General features: G+C 44.1%; 1 protein-coding gene and 1 long non-coding RNA gene across 7 annotated transcripts; one reads left to right on the top strand and one right to left on the bottom strand.

The window, feature by feature from the left end:
- Positions 1-482: 482 nt before the first annotated feature.
- LOC125718829 (uncharacterized) lies at positions 483-19,170 on the top strand. The gene is made up of 3 exons (XR_007384937.1): positions 483-618; positions 3,232-3,306; positions 19,040-19,170. It is a non-coding gene; the product is annotated as an uncharacterized LOC125718829 (long non-coding RNA).
- Positions 16,685-23,723, bottom strand: LOC125718826 (uncharacterized). 6 transcript variants are annotated; one of them, XM_048992955.1, is made up of 8 exons: positions 23,499-23,723; positions 21,295-21,463; positions 20,520-20,633; positions 19,625-19,672; positions 19,127-19,222; positions 18,552-18,644; positions 18,208-18,306; positions 16,685-18,078 (listed from the first exon to the last, which is right to left on the bottom strand). In XM_048992955.1, the coding sequence occupies exons 2-8, from the start codon at positions 21,454-21,456 to the stop codon at positions 18,055-18,057; spliced, it is 636 nt and encodes a 211-aa protein (XP_048848912.1). In that variant the 5' UTR covers positions 21,457-21,463; positions 23,499-23,723; the 3' UTR covers positions 16,685-18,054. The 6 variants fall into 6 exon arrangements, with proteins under 6 accessions (XP_048848912.1, XP_048848911.1, XP_048848908.1 ...); XM_048992954.1 differs by lacking the exon at positions 23,499-23,723 and adding an exon at positions 23,282-23,305; XM_048992951.1 differs by lacking the exon at positions 23,499-23,723 and adding an exon at positions 22,376-22,618.
- Positions 23,724-24,896: the final 1,173 nt, after the last annotated feature.

Consider the following 24,896-nt stretch of genomic DNA (forward strand, 5'->3'; position numbering starts at 1 on the left):
TTGCATAACTCTTTAATGATACAGATCTTTTGGCTGTGATGTAAGAGTTCTTTTTTGGGTAGCATGCAGATTTGGCCAAGTTGAAGAGTGAAGTTCAAATCTAGGCCTCCCTGAAGTGTCAATGACCTTCAGTGCACTGAAGCCACCCGTGGGTGAATGACCGATGTCTTCTACACCTAGAATATGACATCAAGAATCGCAGTCAAAGAGTTCAATTTGTTTCTGACCATAACATATTTCTTGTTCAGCTGATTTCAATTTAGACTTCTGCAGATGCTCTCTTCTTTGCCAGTCTGATTCCATTAATATTGCAGAGACGATGTAAACGGGAAGGGGGCCTGTTTTATCTTGCATGTCTGCAACAGTGACTCTCTGGTTCCCTCTAGAGGTTTCATTCAATGTCAGTCTAAATCAATGATCAATAATCAAGGCGTCACACTGGACTGGCATGCGCCTGTTGGCGTCACTTCAGACTCGCTGTAGTTCCATCTGGGAGCAGAAGCAGCCGCGAGCAGTCAGCTGGAGACCTGGGGGGCCCCGGTTGAGCAGCCAGCCTCCATACCGGGGCGGGGGCCGGGTGCATTCTGACTGACGTCAAGCTTGAAGCTGACCCTAAGGGTAGGAATGCGCTCTGTGAGGGGCTCCCACCTCTGCCATGAGGGCTGTGGGAATTCCCTTTGTGTTGTGCTTGATTTCCATTATCCACTTATTTAAGACAATCCTGTTCATTTTGCACGATCAGTAGAATAAGCCTGGAAGAGGGATGAAAGGTATCCAGAGGGACCCTAACCCTAGCTACACGTGTCATTTACATATACATTTGTCAACTGATGGGTCGCAACTGAAAAGTGGGTCGAGAGTGTGTGGTTTAAACCCCCCACCGGTTCACATCTTTCACAGCCGCCACCCCTACTTTCCAGCTGTCCGTTCGCCAAATATGCTTCATGCTTTACTGACCAAGGACTAATGTGGATCCTGATCCGGGACCAGCTGAGAACCACAGATTAACACATCTTATGTTTCAATGGGCGCATTAATAAAAATTATTTCAATGTATATGTAAAAAGTGATTATTTTCGAGGTGCCACAGTGGTGCAGTGGTTAGTACTGTTACGCCATACTTTCTGAGCCAGGGTTTGAGTCTCCCCCTTGGCTCCGTTTGTGTGGAGTTTGCATGCTCTCCCAGTGTTGTCATGAGGTTTCCTCCAATTTCCCCCCCCCACGGCCAAAAATATGCTGAGGTTAATTGAGATTACCAAATGGTGTGTGTGACTGTGCCTTGTGATGGATTGATACCCTGTGCTGGGATGTTCCCTACCTTGTAACCCTGAATAGAGCAAGTAGTTTCAGGAAGTGGATGAATGCATGTTTATTTCAGATTATTTTATGGACCTAATATTTTCCTTTAGAGTATAGAGTATACTCAGCAGTAGTACCAGAAAACTAATACTATTTCTGCAAGCCTGTTACCGGCGCAAAACAGCCTCCAGTTATGGCATTGTAATTATGCATTGAAGCAAAACGAATTCAACATGAGTAAAATGAATTGCAGCACAGTTACGGTCGGTTCCAACCAATGAATACAGGCTCTTGATATTTTCACTTCAGTTTGCTAAAATTAACAGAAATGGCCATGTGGCTAAACTATACTCCTCAGATCCTCAAAGACATCGTCGCGACCTGTACATCGAGTGCACCTCTTACTGCAAGATAAAATTTAGATTCTTTCAGAAGTGGAATGTCTTGGTGCAGGTAAATCACCTTCAGACAATGTGTGCTCATAGTATATCCAATGGCATATTTGCAGCAGGACAAACAGAAAGACACAGATTCTCTTTACGAGAATCGCAGGTCTGCCTCACTTCACAAATCCCACCCAGAAATGTGCAGAAATTGACCTAAGCCACGGCAGATCGCTTCCCTTGTGGAAGCGCAGCCCCCAAAATGCCTATTCCTCCTCCGAAACAGAGCGTGCTCCGTGTTTCCCCTACATAAATCCTTAATGAGCAGAGGACTCTGATATATAGCAATGCCATCAATATTTATGTGGGAGAAACTATTTTCAAAGCCTGTTCAGGAGGCAAGGCATCAATATTGATGGAGCTGAGGTCTGGACCGTCCACCTTGGCGGGACTCGAAGACGATGGCGGTGGGAGGGGCAACTCGGGTGGGCTGGTCAGCTGTGGCGGGGGGCCAGAGAGAATGAGCCGACCAAGGGGCTCATTTCCACACTAATCCCAGGATCCTATCACTTCCTCGTGGATGATTTATTCATGCTGGTTTATGTGGCTCGGCCACCTGGAATTACCAGACACTGGAGAGTATGAACATGGCACATTAGATAGGAAATTCCATCACTGATTAAAAAAAAAAGATTGAAAATGGGGAAATACACAATAAGCAAGGGACCAAAGTGTGATGGCTGAAATGGATTCTACTGTCACAATATTATTGTAATCAAAAAGTCCCTTGTGACCCTAACAAGAATAGGCAGTTAGAAGGATGGATGGATGGATGGATGGATGGATGGAATATTGGGATGGTATATAAGTCAACATGTTAAGCTTGTCTCTTTAGTTTTCAACACAGAATCAAAGTCATACTTTCCCTCAATGGGGAAATGTGATGTTTAATTCTCCAGGCAGCTGAAATTACAAATTTACTATGAATGCTCTGAAATCTAATAGACATCATCAGAATGTACAGGCAGACGTCAGCGGATTAGCGGTCAAGTCTGCTAGCACTACATTCATAATCTAATCATCCGTATGTTCACAGTGCTATTCACTGTAATTTATATATAATGTATTACATAGATAGTTTTATGATATTCCATAATATATTGATAGCTATCACATTTATATGTAAGAAAAACACTTCTGTCATTTTTTAATGTATTTCTGTTTGAAAACTGTAATATCTGATATTATATTGCACTTGGTATATAGCATTTTCATCTACAAACAAGTTGAGTCAAACATGTGTTTCTTTGTCCACGTTAGATGTATCTAAAACAGCTGTCTTTGTTCTTCATTCTGTTAGTAATTTTCCTAATATGCAAAAATGTGAGCAAAAGTATGTTGTCATTTCCCTGCTTTATTATGTAATTCGTCTGGTCAGGCTTTGGCCATCTTTGGCAGACTTTTCGTATCATGTGCTTTTCATCAAATGTTTTGATGAAACATCGAGCATGAATGAAGTGTTTCTCAAGACCATATGATTTAATTTCAGGTTGGTGTCTCCACAGACAGCCGTGACCTCTGGCTGTGTTTGGGCCGGAGATCTTGTGGACTCTGGACTGTTTTGGTGAGTTCAAAGGCTCTTGCGTGACCCTCAGGTGGGAGAGTTCGTCTCTGAGGTTATTCCATTTCACGCGGTATCTCCCAACACTGTTTAAGGATGCAAGCCAGCCAGTCACACCTTCAGATGCACTTTTCAGAATTTGAAGGAACAACTTGCAACTTTATGGCAAGAGCAAACACACCTCCTTCCATCATTTCACCATTCGTATCCGGAAACCAGCAACAGTAGATCTGGCCTGTTAGGTCACACGCAAGCAGCAGTGAATCTCACTGTCTTCACCAAAGGCTGTTAGCCAGCTGTCACAGACTGAGCTATTATTGAACTGTCAGCTGGAGAAAGATAGAGAACCGAAAACAGAATCAGCCCTTTGTCCTAATGGTCACTGCCCGCAACTATGAAAAACAAGAGGAAAAAGTTTCACTGTTGCTCGGTCTGTTCAAGAATTTCTTTGCTGTTCCTGTGGCCTTTCTGCGTTTCTAACTTCTTTTCTAATTATGCAGCCTTTGATGTACGCATCTCGTTGCTGTACCAGTTGAAACATAATGGATAGATCATTTCAATTCAAAGTTTCACATCTTTTAGGAATTAAAATTAGTCAGTAGCTGGGGAAAAAGGAGGGGAAATAATGTCTCCAACCTCAAATAAAAGTTTGGTGTTGTTTCCATTGCTAGGAAAACAAAACTTGAATCTTGGTCTATTAATGATGATGTCACAAGTAAAAACTTAACAAGAAACCAGTGAAGGCAAACAGTGTTTCTAGCAGAGGTGGATATTTCAGGTCCAGCGAGTACAAATCCAGACCAAGATTTTGTTTCAACCAATCAGTTGAGTATAAAGCGTCACAGTCACAGAGGACTCAACTGGTTTGTTGAAACAAAATCTTGGTCTGGATTTGTACTCGCTGGACCTGAAATATCCACGTCTGGTTTCTAGTGAGCACAGTACTGAGTAACTCCATGTTTCCCTGGAACATGTAATCCAGTCCTGGGTGACTAGTCTGGCGAATCTGTTGGCTACCCCTGTGTGGTGCGTTTATACATTTTCCTGGAGTTCTTGGAGGTCTCCTCCAGGTACTACAGTTTCTTTCCACTGTCCATTTGGCATCTCTGAATTGGCCATAGTGCGTTTGTGCCATGTAATAGGTGTGAGTATGTGCCATGTAATTGGCGTGAGTATGTGCCATGTAATGGGTGTGAGTATGTGCCATGAAATTGGTGTGAGTACGTGCCATGTAATGGGTGTGAGTACGTGCCATGTAATGGGTGTGAGTATGTACCATGTAATTGGTGTGAGTATGTGCCATGTAATTGGTGTGAGTATGTGCTATGTAATGGGTGTGAGTATGTGCCATGTAATGTGTGTGAGTATGTGCCATGTAATGGGTGTGAGTATGTGCTATGTAATGGGTGTGAGTATGTGCCATGTAATTGATGTGAGTATGTGCCATGTAATGGGTGTGAGTATGTGCCATGTAATGGGTGTGAGTATGTGCCATGTAATTGGTGTGAGTATGTGCTATGTAATTGGTGTGAGTATGTGCCATGTAATGTGTGTGAGTATGTGCCATGTAATGGGTGTGAGTATGTGCTATGTAATGGGTGTGAGTATGTGCCATGTAATTGATGTGAGTATGTGCCATGTAATGGGTGTGAGTATGTGCCATGTAATGGGTGTGAGTATGTGCCATGTAATGGGTGTGAGTATGTGCCATGTAATTGGCGTGAGTATGTGCCATGTAATGGGTGTGAGTATGTGCCATGAAATTGGTGTGAGTACGTGCCATGTAATGGGTGTGAGTACGTGCCATGTAATGGGTGTGAGTATGTACCATGTAATTGGTGTGAGTATGTGCCATGTAATTGGTGTGAGTATGTGCCATGTAATGTGTGTGAGTATGTGCCATGTAATGGGTGTGAGTATGTGCTATGTAATGGGTGTGAGTATGTGCCATGTAATTGATGTGAGTATGTGCCATGTAATGGGTGTGAGTATGTGCCATGTAATGGGTGTGAGTATGTGCCATGTAATGGGTGTGAGTATGTGCCATGTAATTGGTGTGAGTATGTGCCATGTAATTGGCGTGAGTATGTGCCATGTAATGGGTGTGAGTACGTGCCATGAAATTGGTGTGAGTACGTGCCATGTAATGGGTGTGAGTACGTGCCATGTAATGGGTGTGAGTATGTGCCATGTAATGGGTGTGAGTATGTGCCATGTAATGTGTGTGAGTATGTGCCATGTAATGGGTGTGAGTATGTGCCATGTAATGTGTGTGAGTATGTGCCATGTAATGTGTGTGAGTATGTGCCATGTAATGGGTGTGAGTATGTGCCATGTAATGTGTGTGAGTATGTGCCATGTAATGGACTGGCATCCTATCCCAAGTGTCCCCGACCTTGTATCCTGTGTTTCTAGAATAAGCTCCAAGTTAACTGCAGTAATACACTGAATAAGAAGTATGAAGAACGGATGGATGGACGGATGGACGGATGGATGGATGGACGAATGTTAATATGTCCAATGACTCCAGGCCAAGTCTGAATGGGTTGAGCATACATTCACTTGCCATCGCAGCAGGACCGGTCCCCCGTCTGGCAAACAAACAGCCAGTTGAAAGCCTGTCCCCCGCCAGCGTGGTCATTTTTATGACGGACGCAAATGGTTTCCCAACCGCAACCACAGTGGCTCATTGTGTCTCTGCCAGCAGCCCCCATGCAACTTCTCACCTGCAGCATGGCGGGCCCCTGCGGCCCCAAAGCGCGGTAATTGGGGACCCGGATTCCGCCGCCTGGCCGCCGTTTTTGTCCCTGATGTGCGAGCTGTTGACCCAGACATGGGGGTCAAATCGGTGCTAATTGGCATCTGAGAACGCCTCTCGCCAGGATGGCAGACGGAACCTCGTGACCGTGGAGCTCAGCAGCGAGAGACAGGTTTCTTCACAATATTTTTAGGGTGATGAGACTCAGGCTGGCATTGCATGAACAGAAATATCAAACCAGAGTCTAAAGAAAGAAGCGTTAACAAATGTGAGAGTCCGACACGTCAAAGTTAAACAGAGAATCAGTGAGACGGAACAAAGTCTCTAGAATCACGTCATTTCAGGAGTGTCTAAGTGAAACCAACCTGACACATGTGTTTAAATGTGTATTGCTGCAAATGAGGAGCAGGTGGAGATAATTAATGTGAATAACTCCAGGCACCTGACTCTCAACCTTTATACGGTCAAGCTCCGCCCCTCATTTGCCCATTGGATGTTACATATGTGAGTGTTTCAACAGTGAGATCTCTGGAAGGTCATGACCAGTCTCTATCAGTTTGCTTTAGCTGCATTCATGGTTGCCGCGATGCAACATCAGTTTCTTGTTCCTTTGGCTTTGTACATGACTAGTTTGTGTGATGATCTCGTAAGACCAAGTACAACTGTTACGATACTGTTGCCTTCAATTCAGATCAATTCAATTTTATTTGCATAGCATATTCTTACAATGTTACATTGTCTCAAAGTGCTTTACATTATCCCTGCCCAAAGACCCCACATTGTATCGTTTTTCATGCACTTATTACTCGTTTTTAGCTCATTTCAGGTCATCTTTCTGGTTTAATCCAGTAGAACCCCTCTGTTTTTATCCATTAATACCCAATGTCTTGGTATCATCATCAGCCCATTATGTAAATCTGCATTTTACATTGTTATCCTTGTGCTTTTGTGATAACACTAAAAATGGTACGACGTCATATGTGTTTCAAATATCAAGCCTGGTTTGTGTATGTAATGTAGTAGAACATTAAATTGTGGTTTTTACCTCTACTCAAACCACACATTTGCATTTGCCCCCCTATTGGCTACAAGTAGTTACTACACTTGGGGGAGGGTGTAAGGGACTTTTAGAGTGAGAAACAACAAACCCACCCCTGGGATGATTTAGTCCAAAGAGAGAATATGCACTCTCTTTGAAGCACACGCCCCCTGCTGGTCAGATGACTGCCTTGCAACCTCCACTGAACGCATAAGAACTGTGCCGATTCGAAACTCCATCTCCCAAGTTTAGTGTATATTTTAAACCCGTCCTCATCCATTTTTTCCAGCTACCTTCCCCTGCCACCATAATGGCTCTCAGACACAAAGTACCACCAAAAGAGCGTAATCGCATCTGGTGTGTATTTGGGTGGCATTTGATGGCATGATTCCTCAGCAGGCAGCTTTTGAGTCAAATTAAAATGATAAATGACTCTCTGTTAGGTCTTCTTATTTTTGGAGCCCAATTCGATTTATGAAGTAAATCACATTCTCAGGGCCGAAGCCAGATGTGGGTGTCTAGAGTTTCGCTGCAGTAATGCCATTTTCCCATAAAAATCCCCCCCCCCATTTGTGTAGGGTGGGTTTTCTGAATTCAGATCTGTGATACGGAGCATACTAGACCTGATCGTCCCCTAGAAAGCCCTATGGTATGCCCCCCCCCCCCAATGACAGGCACAGGGACTCGGAATTAAGTGTGACAAGGACAGCGCTGGGACACCTGACCCAGCGTTGACCTCCGCAGACCATTCTGGGGCGGAGTGTCTGTGGGGGGGAGGGGTGGGGGGTACATATGCTGGATCTTGGCTTCCCTCGACGCGCTCGCATGCCTTCCCACACGCCTGTAGGGTGCATGTTACTTTCTTTGCCGCACGTATGTTCATGAAAGCGTCCGTCCCTAATCTCGGTGGGTGTCTCCCCTGCCCTGCACACTGGCACTCCGTCTGTATGAGGGAGTGCCTGCAGAGCTGAGCTTCCCCGGCTTGGATTTCCGGGGAGATCCGTGACCAATGGTCCTCAAGTGTAAAGTTCATCCTCAGTTCAGGCCCAGGTTCAGATGCCGGTCAGTGGACTGTCAGGGGTTCTCCTTTCCGTGTGTTTTTTTAAAGCGAGTGCCACTCGGGCAGCACTAACAGAGTGATGCATTGAAAAATGCGACGGAGGTGTTTCGCTGGGGTTTCCAAAGGCCAACCGACATGCAAAAGAGTGCTCCTGCTGTCTGGGAGGTGTGTGTGCGTGCATCTGTATTTCACTGCAAAGAAAATGAGCGCTTATGCAAAATGATATTGATTTTTTGATATTTCATTTCCGAGATTTATGATACCAACTGGATGATATAAGTAGGACAGCCATCTGCGTGCTTAAGGCCTGTGCACATGTGTGCATGTGCATGTAATTTTTTTCTCCGTATAGTTCTACCCTTCATGTTAAATCAATACATTTGCTTTTCAGTCGCACGTTAGGTGACTTCAGTCTGTTGCCTGTTATCTCTGAGGTAATGGCATGAATCAGTAAGGCAGTATAAACAGCCTTTACAGCACTATCAACCCCAAGACAAACACACAAGGTGTCAGGCAGTTTAAATCCCTCAAACCAGTCTGGTGGAAACACAGCCAATTACCGTTAGCTGTCATGTGACCCCTGTTAATCCAACCGGGAGCAGCCAGCATAGCCTCCGATGCGATGTTTTTTTAATGCGGGATTTTGCAGATTTGAAGCTGCAAACACATCACGTGCTGCCGATGCTGCTAAAACCCGTTTACGTATGCTGTGAACCAGCCGCTCTGCCTTCCTGCGCCTGTTAACCTGCAGAATTAGAACCATTATTTCATCTCTCGCCTTTTCTGCTGCTCATGTGATCACATTCCTGCTCGTATGAGAACATGTGTTTGCAGTAAAAACACTGTGCCCTATTCACTTCTCTGAAGTAAGATGACTGACATGTGCACCTTTTTATCCTTCTTCTTCCTCAATTATAATGCTCTTATACCAGGGTTCCTCAATTCCGGTCCTGGAGGGCCAGTTTTCAACACAGTTTGCAGATTTCCCTGCTCGCACACACCTACTAAACCTGGGAATTACTTGATTGAGGTATATTTGAGCAGGGAAACCTGCAAACTCTCATGAATTCTGGCCCTTCAGGACCGGAACTGGGGAGCCCTGTCTTATACCAAGGCGATATTCGGTTCTCAAATCTGATTGGTCAGAAGGACGTTCATTAATTTTCTAGAACCATATACGCAGTATCATGCAAAATATAATAATCTTTAATTCCAAATAACATTACTTAAAACTCCAGACACAGAACACAATTTAATATGATCGGAAACTAATTAAATATTTTAATTATTGACAGAAGAAGGTAATTCTACTAATAAAAGCATTTTCGACTGATAAACGTCAAAATAATGTCTTCAGATATAAATATGCAAGCCAAATGTGTAGTATAAAGAGCTTAATGGACTCCAAGCAGTGCATTACGTATTTTAAAATGCTTCACATTGGAGAGCTCTTTGCCCGCGCAGCTGCACGTTTAAAAGCATACAACGTGCACAGGGATTTTCACACTTTCCTTTTGTACACCGGACAATTCCATGTACGCACGGAGTTTCGACAGATCTGCTGAAGGTGAAGCCTCACACTAAGCACGCGGATCTTTGCGTTTACGGAGGAGCGGTCATGTAACTGCAGCCTTGCGTTTTGCTGAGTTTCACCCCACATTAAAAATCGAAACGGCCTTCTTTCCCGAGCAAGGCCGGCCTTCTTCAATTATATGTAGAGCGTATCAGCTGCGTCGGCCCTTTTTATCCCCGGGCGAGAGCAGGGCATGCGTTACACTTAAGTAACCTTATCTTGTAATTGGGTTCAAGATTAAGTGACCTGGGTGCAGAGAGGTCCTGGTCTTAGGTCGCCGTGTCAGGGGAAAAGACTGCATTTAATCACGAAGCAGGGGGAGAAATCATGACCCCCAGGCCTCAGCTGTCTGGCTAGGCCGGGCCTGGGTGCCGCGAGGGGCCGGGGTGAGCCGACCTCTGTTGCTAAGGAACCCTCATTCACGCCAAGGTCATGCGAGCTTTTAGCATTAGCGCAAATCAATATGGACAGGAGAGCGGGGGGGAAGGGAGTTGGTAATATTCATCTTCACGATGGGGGTATTAAACAAGAGATGGGGGGGGGGGGCTTTGTTAAGCATGTATCATGGCGACAGGCTGTATCAAAGCGCTTCTAATTGAAATGCTGGTGAAAATGGAGGGCGGCTAAAAAAAAATTCGCCTGGTTAGCTTATCTCAGGAGTGGCCCTCACACATTGTCAGTCCAGCTGGGGTGGGGAATGAATGTAGTTCTGCTAGCATGACCCATGAACCTGTCCTTAACCTAGGGTTAGAAAGCTTTCCGTGTAACAGGGGCCTTGAGTGATGAGCCACACACTGCTGAACACGCTTCTGTCACATGCGACTTCTGCACTTAATCTTCAAAGCGGCTTAGTCTAGCGTGTCGCTAAAATGGCATTAGAAATTATCTTATTATAATGCAAACTCAAACTGACCGCTGTGCGGTGAACTTCTTTTTTGACAGCATGTTCCTTTGTTCATGCTTGTGCGAGCATGTTTATGGCAGCACAGGTGCTGGGATTTCATCAGCGCGGCGAGTAATTGAAAAGGTCAGTGGAAAGATGCATTGTAGGAGAAAAGCAATTTCTTTGCTGTTTTACTCAAAATAGAATAATGTCACTTTTCGTCCTGTCAGGGTTGCTCTTGGCCTTTATTCGTCTCTTTTCAAAGGAGGTGCTCATGAATTGCCTTCATCAGACGCGCTAATTAGCAATTAGCGATCATTAATGGTTGGGCCTTGACATCTGCTCTGCATTCCCAGCTACTTGTAGCAGGGCGGCTGCTCCTGTAAGGGCATGGGCTGCCCGGCATGGAAGAAGTGATCTCTAGGCTCTATCCAGTCCTGCCTTTCCTGCTTAGGGGTGGTTCTTGGGAAAAGCAAAGACAAATCACGTCTGGACAACTTGACGTGTTTGTTGTTTTCCCGATGTTCACACATCCACTGTGTTCTTAGAAGTAGAATGTTTTTGTACTGTGGATTAGGATAAGGATTAGGGTTGAAATAAAACGCATAGAAACCAGCTAGAAGCTGTTAAAGGAGATCAGTTTTTAAGACAAACATTGTGTTCTCGAAATGGAAGAATCAACGCAGGTGCTGATACGCACAGTCCAGGTTTCATTCCTCTCAACCAACGAAATGCCCTTGGGTGGATCAGCACGGTAAGCTCAACGACAAAAGCAGTTAGTGTTTGACAAAGGGGGGTGTGATGTCAAGAAGCACCAGTGACATGGACTTCAAAGTTCAAGATGTTCAATCATGGAGAACATGACCATATAGTTCTGCCACATGACCCTAAACAGGACAAAGAAAGGACTTTCCTAAAATAGACATATGGAACCCGCCTGGAGCAAGTCTTTGAGCTGACTGCAGTGCTCAAAAACCCACGCGAGAGTGTCCACAAGGTCCTTGCTCTTTCAAATATCTCATTGGTGGTGTTTTTGCCTATAAGGAGTCTCAGATTTCTCTTAGAATCTCTGGCCAATAATAATAAGGAGTGCAGGGTTTTGGATGCAAGAAGCATCATGTCGAAAGGAAGGACAGACACAGAAGGCCTGAAGACCTCCTGACTGATTTCCCATGCTTATTCCCAACAGGCCGAACTGCCCTTTCATTAGACAGAATTCAGCTGTGTGGTTTCTGGGAACTCCAAGAATATCATGCAATAGTATGTAAATAAGTTACATGCTACGTAGTTGCCCTGTGATTAGGGAAAAGAAACGTGGCAGTTAGATATGATTTTTAACCTACATTTTGCATTTCCACCTGTAATTTTCTGTTTCAGAATCTGGGGTGTGTATAGATAGGGCTGTTATCCACTATAGGCTTTTTACATACAATCTGCCCTGCTAGTCTGGCTGAAAAATGAGTTAGAGATTGGTTTCTAAATACCATAACATCAAGTGCAGCAATGCCTTTAATGAATAAATAATGAATTACTGCTTTTTTAAACTATAATCCTGATTTGTTACCCATTCCAAGGGCTACTTTCACATTTTCAATCATTCCTATTCCATTCTATCCAAGGGTCTTTTCTCGCCATCTACAGCACAACCCTCAATTCATTAGCTACCATCTCCAGTCTAATGATTGCTTCCTATCTCAAGCCGCACATAAATGAAGCTGGGGATTTATCGGGCTGATGAATCATAGTTTACACTCGTGGAGATGGCAAGGTCAAAGTCGCAGACGGGATGAAACACGCCGTTTCCGACAGCTGCTGCGCGAGGTAGCCACATTAAAATTGCAAGCATTCATTTTGCCTGGGATTTACTATAGGAACGCTGGAAGACGGGAGCTTCGGTATGCATTGCTTTCGGTATAAGTTTGCATTAAATTGTCCTTTTGCTGAAGGAGATATTGGTGAGTTTTTTTTTTACCGTAATAGTTTTATTAATCATTGTAACAGCACAATGATTAATTGGATAGTGTAGCGAGCAGCATTATTTTTAATGCTTTCCATAGGTGGAGCTGTTTTAAAAGAAATGAGGTTTTCCACTTTGTTCCGAACAGTGAACGCTTTAAGTGGGTTACACACACATTAGCAAAAGCAGGGCTGCCCTGTATGTCAGTATGAAAGAAGGGTCAACTGTAGTTAATCTAGTTTGTGCCCGTCCAATCAGTCCGCAAGACAGCTTGACTGTGACCTCTGCACTCTGCGCTTTTTCATTGGCTGGTCTGGGCACCGCCTTCTCTTGACCCCTGGCCGCACACAGCAATTCTGTTAAAGTGACTTCAGACATGAAGTGAGGAAAGGAGACAAATGGAAATTTTAAATGTTACATATTTTAGCTTCTCTTTATTATACATGGTTAGATGTATAATTTGTCTTCATGATTGAAATCCAGATATTGCCTATTAGCGTTCTTTGTTTTGCGTGCTAATTCTTTGCAAAAGGAAACCTCAGATGATAAATCCAGGTTTTCGATAATATTTTATCATGTCTTTTAAAAACAAGCCATTGGTGTATAGCAGGGGTGCCCATCTCCAGTCCTGGGGGGCCGGAGCCCTGTGTAGCTCAGCTCTTTCCCTGTTCCACCATAAATGATTCAGCTCAAGAGTTGTGTGGTATTTAGCACAAGAAGTTAAATCAGGTGTGTTAAATGAGGGGAAACCCAAAAATGTGCAGGGCTCTGGCCCCCCAGGACAGGAGTTTGACACCCCGGCTCTATAGCATCAGTACGAGTAGCCTATTGACTTGTGTGATTGTACATATGTTTATAGTTAATAATGTGTAAACTTCTGCTGGGTAATGAACAGAGATTTCAGGTTCTATTCGCTAAGCAGGACGACGCCCATCTGATTCTCCTTTCATGATGCTTGGTATTTGTCTGTTTGGTTTCTAAACAGGGGGAGACAATTAACATGCTGATTTATGTGAGGCTGCCAGATGAGTGTGGAATCTTATTAATGAAACCTACCACAGTCTAACATCATTTGTGGCCGTTAATCATTTGCCGTTTAGTAATACAGCCAAGGTGTAGAGAATGATATGGATCTTGGTTAATACTGTGCTGCATGTAATCTCAATGTCCTATTGAGACTATTGAAACAAGTAATCTACTTGGCAGGGAATGTGATGTGTTCAATGGGGAATGACAGCCATCCAGAGTATGGTAGGTTGGACTGCTGTGGAAGGTGAAGTTGTGGGGTCCAAGATGACGCTCTGCAGGGTCACGGCGCCACAATCCTGACAGTTTTGCTCTGCACTGTTCCTCCAATATTCTGTCTATTCTGAAAGCCTGTCTTCCTGGACATCAGCTGATCCGTACCACCTATTAATGGCTGTATCGATGTTTGTGCTATTGTTCTAGAAAGTAGAAGTACAAAGTAGGGGGGTTAGACTGGATAGGTGCACTCATAGGACAGCCAATCAGAATGGAACGCGAGCGGACCTGCTTCACTGGACTGGATATGCGTACCCAATGATTGACCAATCAGAAAGGGACACTAGCTAAACTCCTTCACTGGAATGGATATGCATACCCGTACGTTAACCATTCAGAAAGGGACGCTGGCTGAGCTCCTTTACTGACCCCATGCTGCCTTTATTACATCCTCCGTGGCCTTCGTTCACCTCGCGGTTACCGTTTGCTTCCCGTAACAGCAGCGGCTTTGCTCTCCGGTGCATTTTTCCCGCTTCATGCGTTTTTACGCCTCTCCTGTAACGCTGTCACTAGCCCTGTCTTATTCCTGCTCTTTTTTCACAGTTTCCTCTTCTCTGTTCCCTCAACCATCTACTCTCTTATCAGCCCTCCATTGCTGCTATTTTATATCTCCTCTCCCTATTTCCACGATGCCCACCCCCCCTTACCCCCATCACAACTAGCACCAGAATGCCTGCATCCAGCCCACCCCCCCCCTCCCCAGCCCTCTCTCTCTCTTAGTGCAAGGCTGTCAGCGTTGTAGAGAGCCAGTGAGCTGTAAAATCGCACAAATTGCTCCTGTCTCGCGTCGGGTCCAGTGGCAGAGGGGGAGGAAGAGGGAGGGGGGGGGCTGATTTTATGCTTCAACACTTCGGAGCCCTCTCTTCCAGTCCACCCCACACGCACGCCTGCACGCACACACGCACACACGCACACACGTACACACACCGCAGTGCATCTTTTAACCGCAGCCCACCTCCCCCCCCCACCCCCCAAAAGCTTAAGGAATCGGGTCAATTCACAGAGCAATGCAAGGTTCAGCAGCCCAGCCAGCGATAAAATCCCCGGGCTTGGCAGAGCAATTTGGGCCCTTTTGAGAAACGCTGCCTCCGTTCAAAGAGAATGAGGCAGAGCGAGGCTCCCGCTGCTGAGTCCCTCCTGTCAGTGTGCAGTGCAAAGCCGCTCTTTACGCAGGGATGGAATGTTACTGAAATGCTGTTATTCCTATTATTGCCATAACTTTGATGTATTTCTGCATTCTAGCAATTGCAAAAATTACATGGCAGATTTTTCTTTTACTTCACAAGTGTGAAAATTAGCTGGAAGGGTGACAGGCCAATCTCCCCTCCCCGCCCCAAAGCATGCCCTAAAATGGAATGCAGGCATGTTTTGCACATGCATCACAATATCACATACTGCTATCTGAGTGCTAAGATTATAAATATTTGAAACATTGTATCGCTTTTTTTATTGACCAGGCCTGTATTAAGGTATTGACATTTAGAATGTGTCAGTATGGATTTTTCATACCCATGTAATATATTCTTGCGTGAGTAAAAAGCCACATACTTTTACATCAAATTCAGCATTACATAAACAACGTTAACTCATCACACAGAAGAGTGTCGTCAGATAGTGCCTGTCTATGACTATGTGAATGACGCTAATCTATTAGGCCAAGCTGCCCTTCATCATCAGTAATATTTGAACATTAATGAATATCCACGGCTTATATACAAATCATCACACCAGGATAGGCTAGAATTGCTTCCCAGGTGCCAACAACAACATTGTGTGCCTTTGTTGTAATGTGATATTACCGTAAGACAAAATTGTCGACATTGTCGATTTTTCAAAAAAATTTTACTTTTGAGACCATCTTCCGCTGATAGTTTGAAGTGCAAAGTTCTCTAAGTGGCACCGGAAAAGTGGCCTGACTCTGCAACTGGACCCCAAGCTTCACTCTCACTGTGTATGTGTGTGTGTGTCTCAAAGGAGAGCTAGATGTGACATTCCAAGAGAAGCATTGCCAGCTGTTCAAGTGCAAATGGCAAATTAAAAGGATCATTTAATTTCATCTCATTTCGAGTAAAGCTCAATGCAACGGAACGCCCCCTATTGGAAATATTTACCTTGTCTTAAATTCTTTGATACCGGTGTGCAATAGCTCCCTCTTGTGGTTATCATTTGTATGCCATGTCACTAATAGCCAAGACTTTATTTTTACACATATATTTTTAAACGGGTCTCCCGTATACAGTTCAACATGTCTTACACCTTAATGTCTCATTGGACAGGTAACGGGATAAATATGTACTACATATTATCAGTAATTCTGACACCTGTTATAAAAAGACCAGCATAATACCAATAATATTTCAGTTTTGGACAATATATAAAAACCCACACTTGTGCTGGATATTTGGTTGAAAGCTCAATGGATGGGCAAAACAAAATATTTAATTTCACTTTAATAAGTGTAATTTTGCACTGCTGTTGGGAGCGACTGAAGAGAGGGTTGTGCGGCTGAACTGGTCAATCCTCCACACCAGTGGTTAGATGGTTGCCAGTTCGAGCCCGCCCTTGGCCGAAGAGTCACATGTCTGTGGTCCTTTGAGCAAGGCCCATAACCCCCAGCTCTATGGCTGCTGCTGCCCTTGGCCACCAAACTTCCTCTCACCTACATGCTTGGCATGGAGAGCAAAACGGGCGAATCAGAAAGGGAATTCCCCACAGGGATCAGTACAGTGTCATTAGTATTGAAATATACTGTGCATCTGGAGTACAATAGCCAGCTGAACATCAAAAACAAAAGATACCCACAATAAGGAGCTTTACACTGACAAATTTGTTTATTGTGTATACAATATATTTCCTAGGACACAAAAAAAGACTCAAATAATGCATTAGAAAAATAATCATTTATAAATGCAATACTGCTATATAGTCTAAATGGTGACACAACTGATAATAGAATATAGAGTAAAGTGCAAAAAAACCATTCTGAGCAAATAGATACAGTGCAAAGAAGTTTCAGGTCAATACTGAACTGGAACAAGAATTGTACTTAAAATTGGTTCATTCCAATTCAATAAAATATATAGCTGGAGAAAATAAAAACACTTGGTAAAAAAGGCCAACATTATGAAAAAGATTATGCAAAACTTGGATAAGGTAGGAATGATTAATCTTGGGTTGGATGCTTCTTCCTCACCGATCACAAACAGCATGGTGTGGCACACCGCCACCTCCCACAATGCACCTCTTCTCTGAATCCAGACGTCCACTTGCATGTCAGGTCTGGGACTCAGTTGCTGGTGAGTAAACTGCGTGAGGAAAGCAACACACCCGTCCTGATTTTCCTTCTACACACAGTTGACGGCCGCCTCGGAGGTCTCCCCCCTTGGACCCACTGAGTAAAGGCACCTAAAGGCTGAGGCAGACTGAGGGTTTGCCTTCTCCCACAAGTGGTTAGCGGGAGCCAAACATTGAGCTCCTTGTGCTAGATCTGTAGAACATTCCAACGACTTCTCCAACCCTATCCTGAGGAAGCTGGAGAATGTTTCTCAGCTGTTTTCTTCTCTTGATGTGTACCTCGGGTTTCTATTTAATTTAACAAAACAATGTCAGAGCTATCTTCTTAAACATAAATATGTACAAAATCTCATTTTGTAATATGGGGTGGGAACCTTCTTCATGGCTGGGAATCACCTTACATGGCACTCCGAAGTGAGAGGTGACTTTAAATTCAGCAGACACTGCAGCCCTGAAGTCTGCTCTCCACCACCAGGCAACATCATAAAAGGAACCTTCGGATGCGTCGAGGAGCAACGTCTGCATTTCATCAGAATGTTCTGGACCATCAGCAGATGATTCTGCTGAACCAAAACACTTGCAGCCACAGCGCACTGAGGAACATGTTAGAGAATCATTCGCAGTTTTCTGGTTTCCATTGTCCTTTTTTCTCAAGAGATTCTTTTGGTCTGTAAGTGTTTTTCTATAAGGTTTATACACCCACCTGCTGATGGGAATTAGATCATTTTAGCTAGAGTCTGATGATCCCTGATGCACAAAGGCAGCGGTGGCCTAAACACCAGGCTTGTATCCTGATGCACGAGCCTTTGCTGGGGGGGGGGGGGGGGGGCAAAAAGGATAGGGAATTCTGGGACAGAAGCGTCAGCCAATGCAGAGAGATGCAGATCACGGTTGGTGAGTAGCGGGGTTCTAGGAGAAAAACACAACACAAGTGCTGGTTAGTTTTCTCGGTATAAGTAGCAGGTCAAGCTGCCATTGACTTGCTTAAGATTTGTGGGGTTTTGTGGGCGGATAACAGATGGGGGGGGTGACGGACACCTTGGCCTGCGGGCCGAGAATGATGGTATTCAGCATTTTCTCATCTTGCCGTCTAGACAACCCATCCCTCCAACCTTCTTGTCTGCTGGCTACAGGCTCCTGGAAAGAAATATTAAAATATGGCAGAACATAAGATCTTGTAGCTATCACAAAGGAGATACAAATATGGTACGTTTTAGCTCCCCCTGCAGGCGAATTTAGAATTGCTAGAATATACTTTTGCTGGCGTAAATGGAGACTTCGATACATTCCTCCTCCGAGGGATACAAAAGAAAAACTGTCTCAGAGTTCTGGCTCTTGTGTATTCAGGACGCTAATCGTGTGGATCGATAGTCCTTCCTCACCTGGGTGTCAGCATGGCAGAGAGCCTTGCACCCGTAAACTATACTCAGCACAGTGATGATGAGGTTCAGGCTGGAGAGGAACAGCACAATCCCCTGTTAACAGGAACAGAATCCATTAAAGGCAAGAGGCACGGAGCAAGCTGAGGATGAGATGGGAAGTGAGGTTGCTCTGAGGAAGGTAGCCAAATCAAAGCAAACCAAAACATCATTAAAATGTTCAGCGTGCAACCTTAAGATGTGCTGGACATTTAGTACAAATATAAGCATATAACATAAACAGTTCTAACAATGGCTGACTTGGGGGGGGGACAGTGTATAACAGTTGTATTTTCAGTAATGTGCCTGTTAGTGAAATGCAATAAGTTTTGTATAAATGTGATTATAACACTAAATTGGCTGGCTTCCTGGAACCCGTCTCTATGGTAACTGCGCCCAAGGCCCCCCCCCCCCAACATGAGGCTGACAACAATGTCAATTTTTCTACATAGATGGAAAAACTGGAGCAGACATCGAGAAAAGCCACGACAAGAGGGGAGTGTGGACTCCCAAAAGGCGGGTAGCCCCACTTTACTTACGCTACACAAGCCGCAGAAGACAAAAAGTCTGTCGATGACGATGCTGGCGAGGGCCATGATGGCGCTGAGGGAGCTGGTGACGACAGCCGCTATGATCTACAGCACAGGAGTAAACATCCCGTAAAAAGCGAGGTCCACCGACGTTTGCTACAGCATCAGCGTCGCTCACGTCTCCCTGAATAAACACAAGCCAAGCTGTCCTCTGCCCCTCATTTGCTAAATAAATAATCTGATAGTGAACATATTCAATTAGCTCTCAGACACTCGGACATTAATCGGTCATTTATCGTGCCTTAATGGCCAACGTTTCTGGGTGAATACTGGCCATTCAGGAAGGAAAATGTAATATTTTAATGAGCCGGTCCCTCATAATGATCACGAGCCTCATTAGTGCAAATACATGCGGATCACAGGAACGTTCCAGAGCCCAAGAAGCGGGACTGATCCCAGCACGTGCAGACTGAACAGGTTCCACAGAGGCAGGTGCGCTCCACATACCAGCTTATTTCCCCTGGCAAAGGCAGACACCAACCCGCTGATGATACACTGGAAAAGATGAGATTTTAGGAAAAACTCAGTGTTTCCCCCCATAAATCATCCTTCCAGTGTCTGACTGTTTCCTAAAAATTCTAAGCCACTTGTAAGTCATCCTCTCAGTCACTTCAGTACAGACACAAAGCTAATTACGCGTTTAGATTTACGGTGTAAGTTCATTGGCGATGGTGCCACTGTTAAACTCTATCACAGGCACCATAAAAATGAGCAACGGGGGCCAACTGGGCAGCAATACATCTGGAAAATGTACAAGAAGCCCTGTTACTAATGGCACTGATGTAATTAATTGTCCTGCTAATTGCCTATTTGTTTTTCTTTTTTTTTTTAGTTTTATTGACTGCAAAGACACCAATCAGTTAAGAAAAACTTGTTTGTTTTTCGTTGTTTTTCGATAATTTATCATGATTTTTGCCTTTAAATTACAAAAAAACATGTACTTTCAATAGAGTGTGTAGATTTTTAATATCCACCGTATGGGCATAAGTTCATAACCTGAAGGTCCCAGCAGGGCAGGGGTGTCAAACTGCAGTCCTGGGGGGCCAGAGCCCTGTGTAGCTCAGCTCTTTTCCTGTTCTACCATAAATGATTCAGTTCTACAGCTATGTGGTAATTAGCACAAAGAGGTGCGAGGAGTTGAATCAGGGGAGTTAAATGAGGGGAAACCCCAAAATGTGCAGGCCTTTGGCCCCCCAGGACTGGGTTTGACACCCCTGCGATAGGGGGCTGTATTCTACTAGCCATGAGAATGGTACTAAAACAGGTACTGGTCCAGTTCGGTACCTGGCTGTGTAAAGATGGAAGTCTTGTTATTGAAACCACAAAATATTTGCATACTCACCATTACGCTAAAAACCAAAGAAATCGTGATGAAAACAGCGGGGATGCCATGCAACAGTAGGTATGTAAAGAAGACCGTGGCAAGGCCTCCAACTCCGATTAAAACCTGTATGCTCTTCGAGAGAGAGAGAGGAAAAATCCCCATCAAAAGCACAGCCTGGGAAACATAACAGTTCACATTCACAGCAATGCAGTGCCGGCGGCGGCCTTCACACGTGGGTTTGGTTGGCCGAAACTGTAAATGTGTCAAAGTGAAAATGTCATGTGCGGCATCGCAGGATTTCTGTTACAATCTCAGGAACGACTAGATACAGTAAAAACCATGGAGCTTATTATATTATAGAGTCAGTGATTCTGCTTGTTTGTGAAATGCCCACTGCCTCTACGATACTGTCCTTGGCATAGTTACTGTCTCTGTACGACAGTCAATTTTACCCTCTTCTAAACTCATCCAGCATTAAAACCGCATCACGCTCTCAATGCATGTGTGAACCCAGAAACAAAGAGATTAATATGCTAATCGCATAAGCTGCACTGCAATAGCGAAACAGCCTTAGCATGGCCCAGTATCGATGATGGAACACGTATCGCTACCCTGATTTAAGTCACAGCAGGAAGTGCAACCTAAGCAAGGGGGGTGGATTGGCTGATTAGGATGCTATGCTTATGATCACTAGGTTGTTGGTTCAAATCCCCTTAACCCCAATTGTTATGGGGAAAGGCACCTAATCTAACAGGTGGTCCAAAGCTTTTATCATGTCATTTGATGTCCTCACCGCTACAGCTTTGGTATTCCCCTTTGAGAAGATGGCCCGATCCTTGGGCTGCCGGCTGCGATTCTGGCCCCGCCTGGCAGGGCGCGGTGCCGGTCGCCACATCTGCGGGTACACCTGGCTGGTGATCATGGCGGAGATGGCAGCAGCCGCATGACTGGACATCCTGGATCTTGGTAGGATCGGGCACATGGGACACATCAGGCACACACACAAATCACACTGCAAATCATCCCCCTTCTACCCACAAATAAAACAGCACCCTCTCAAAGGGGTGCAAGTCTCCCCAAAACGGAGCTACATTTTCATGCAAACGCTTGACAAACAGTGAAGACATTTGTTAATTTCAAAATACTAGCCCTGTTTTACTCATACCACTCAGCTGCCTATCAAAATCTTAAGCAGTTGAATAAACCTCATGCTGTAAATCAACCTTTTAGAGACACAACTGTTATATATAAGTTGATATGCATCTGCAGTATGCAATTTAAACAACTGTTTTAAAACCCAGTTTCATTACAAGTGTGCTAATGAAAAACACATGTCAGTTTGTAACTGGCTAACTTTTAATCCCGCTCATATCTGTCATTATACAAGCATCATGATATTCCATCAAGCACACAAGACCTATAATAATAATTAGAATAATACGTCACCGTTAATAACACAATACACTTAAAGATAGAAATATTCCTGTCTGTAGAATGGTGTGCTGATAAATGCAACAGGGCATGCGTCCTTAACCAGCTTTCTAAACAGCGGTGAATCACAGTCTGCTGTCATCACGCAGCTTTCTTCACACTGTTTCCAGCCGAAGTCCTCGCCTTGGCCTACTTTTTGGTGGCACCCCTGGAAAAATGGCTGCTAAGAATGCGCGATGGGCGAGTCTCCCGATGTAAGGAAGGACGCCTGTGTCAGACGCCCCCAGGAACGGGCAATAACATTTATATGCTTTCCAAGATCCTTTTTCCCGTCGAGGAAAAGGCTGGAGAAGTGCGGCGGTGATCGCGACGACGCCGGCGACCGAGCCGCAAAAGAAAGAAGCGAAAAAGCGCAGCTATATTGAAAGAAAATCGCAACTTACTGTATATTGTGTGTATCTTTAATTACGGGGTGGGCGCAGAGCTGACTGAAAGCGGCACGCCTGTTAGATGCTAAAATACTTTGAAAGCCTCAGCCTTTTAAAGGCGTATTACAGCATGTTTTGGGGGGGCTGCATAGTTTTTCACTTCATTTTTCATTGTTGATCATTCTATTTATAAACCTGGTGCTTCCATGTGTTGAATGTTACAAGACAAACTAAACAAACGAACAGCACATTATAATATATTCTTTACGGCGATGTTTTTGGAAAATAAATGCTCAGTTTGTACCGACTATTCGCTTCGCAACTTTTGATTCCATTATAGGAGTCGATTTTAGAATAGCGGCCATTCTTCAAAGCTGTCTTGAACCATTTTTTAAAATGAACATTATTTGCAGGGTAAAAGCCGTGAAATTGCAAATGAATAGTGAACTGAGCTCAGGTTACAGAACAAATATTTGCTTAGCGCTAAATATGGGGGGTTATGAATTTGCACCCAGTTTATTCTAAGACAGCGCAGTACCGTTATATCTATAAAATGGGCTTCTTTAGTTATATTTGCAAAATAAATTTTATTTTAAAATCTAACATCATTAGTTTTTAAGGATTACATTGTCATTTTGACTATATTCATGTCCCCTGCTGACTTTCAAGCCACCGAACATAGTAACACCAGCCTCTCGTCTGGTCTGCTTTTCTTCTGTTATATGACAACGTGAAAAAAGAATTTTTCATTAGAAAACATACCGATTATTTATGATACAACTTTTGTTTTTCTCATAATTTATCCCCAAATACATGCAAATGGCACGTCTCCCAACTTTAAAAAAAGTTTCCTTTTTTCGGATGTACTCCGATATTAAAGGTAGTTTCTTTGAGAAACGCACAGGTATCTTTCAGACAGACCTTTCAGCCTATGTCCAGGGACGCCATTATTAAACCCAGACATTATAAGGGTCGCTGTTTGCAGGAAAAAACGCGTGGTATATGATATGGAAAACCTTTGACTCAAGGAAGGAAAACTAATATTTCCCGGTCTTTGATCACTCGATCGTTCCTAATACTTAGACATTTAACAGACGAAAGCTGTAGGTTTTTAAATAATAATTCGCATCGGACTTACACAGATTCTTTCTATTTCTTTTCTCAAATGAAGATCACGTCCCCAAAGTCGAGGACACAATCGCGATTGCGGTCCGTGTGAGCTACGACAGATAGTTAGATTTCGTGAATTGCAGACGATTTTGGAATTAGGGAAAAAAGGGGAAAACATGAAGATACGGATTAAATGCGCCGAAAGAGCGTTGATGTCGCGGCGCCATCTGTGTGGTCCAGCCAGACAATTTGGTCACATGGAAGTCACGTATGACAATATCCAGAAGGCAGATTGAATGAACGGACAGAAGTCGTGCTGCAAGGATGCGTAAAACTCAGATGACCCGGTGCCACATCGATCTTAAATTAAAAAATCAATATTTAGATTCACAGCTTTAGTTGAACTTTTTTTCCACCCACGTATATAATGTGTTTAAGATATAAGCTGATGTTAGCTAATGTGTTCAATAAAATCAATAAAACAAACTGACATTTTTACCAGGGGTCTTTGAAAAGATAGAGCAGTTAAACATCAGGGAGCCGAAGATACATCAGACCAGATGCGTCACGAGCCTGAAGCCCCGAGTGAATCCGAACGAGTTCCGAGTGATTTGTCAACCACGCTCGCAGTTTCAGAACAAAGTCCCAAGCTCCTGCCATTGCCCCTTCATCAGGCCTTCGAAACTTTTTTCACCACGGAGACCGAAATGTACCAACAGCTCAAACTCGCATGCCTCAGGTGGCAGGAGCCACTTAACCATATCATCCCCCCCCTGAAAGAGGAACTTCCAGATTAAATCAGATCGTATCAAGAGGTGTGCTGAATGCCTCAGCAGGTTAAGACTCTGTGCCCGTGATACGATCGCTGGTTCGCGCCTTGGTAGGACATTTACGTTAGAATTCCAATGTACAGGCAAATAAAATGTTTATACGTATTTATATTATATCTAATTGGGGGACGTGCAAAGAAAAGAAAGGAGTTGAAAATGCAGGTGGCTTCCGCTCTGTGGCTGAGAGTGACCCACCCTGAGACAACCACCTCTGCCCTACTCACCGCTTCCTGGAAATGGCTTGTCCTCTGAACCACCGTTTTCTTTGTTTAGCTAATGATGGCTGTAACAGCAGTTCATCGTTGAATAACTATATGCGTCTCCTTGGCACAGGATTCTGCTACTGCTATAGTCAATAATCTAGCGATTCTGTGTCTAATGAAATGATCTGTTATTAACCTGGACTTGTATGTTGAAATTTTATTTTTGAGATTAATGCCTTCCTGCAAGGATGTCCAACAGGGATAAGATGCAGTACAGGGACCCAACCAGGGCAAACCAGTACTGGTTACCAGCCCCTTCTGTCTGTCCACAGCACCGGGCATCTGTGCTCAATCAGTTGGTGCCTTTAGATCAGTCAGTTTCTTACAGTAGTT

This window comes from Brienomyrus brachyistius, chromosome 23, assembly GCF_023856365.1.
Source record: "Brienomyrus brachyistius isolate T26 chromosome 23, BBRACH_0.4, whole genome shotgun sequence".
Taxonomy (NCBI): Eukaryota; Metazoa; Chordata; class Actinopteri; order Osteoglossiformes; family Mormyridae; genus Brienomyrus; species Brienomyrus brachyistius.

Excerpts from the sequence above, each read along its gene's own strand:
- LOC125718826 (XM_048992950.1), bottom strand. The coding sequence starts at position 21,492 with ATGTGTCCCATGTGCCCGATCCTACCAAGATCCAGGATGTCCAGTCAT. Across the intron at positions 19,673-20,519 it reads CTTTGGTTTTTAGCGTAATG|TGTATCATCAGCGGGTTGGT; the intron begins GTGAGTATGCAA and ends CATCTTTTCCAG. Across the intron at positions 18,645-19,126 it reads TCTTCTGCGGCTTGTGTAGC|GGGATTGTGCTGTTCCTCTC; the intron begins GTAAGTAAAGTG and ends TCCTGTTAACAG.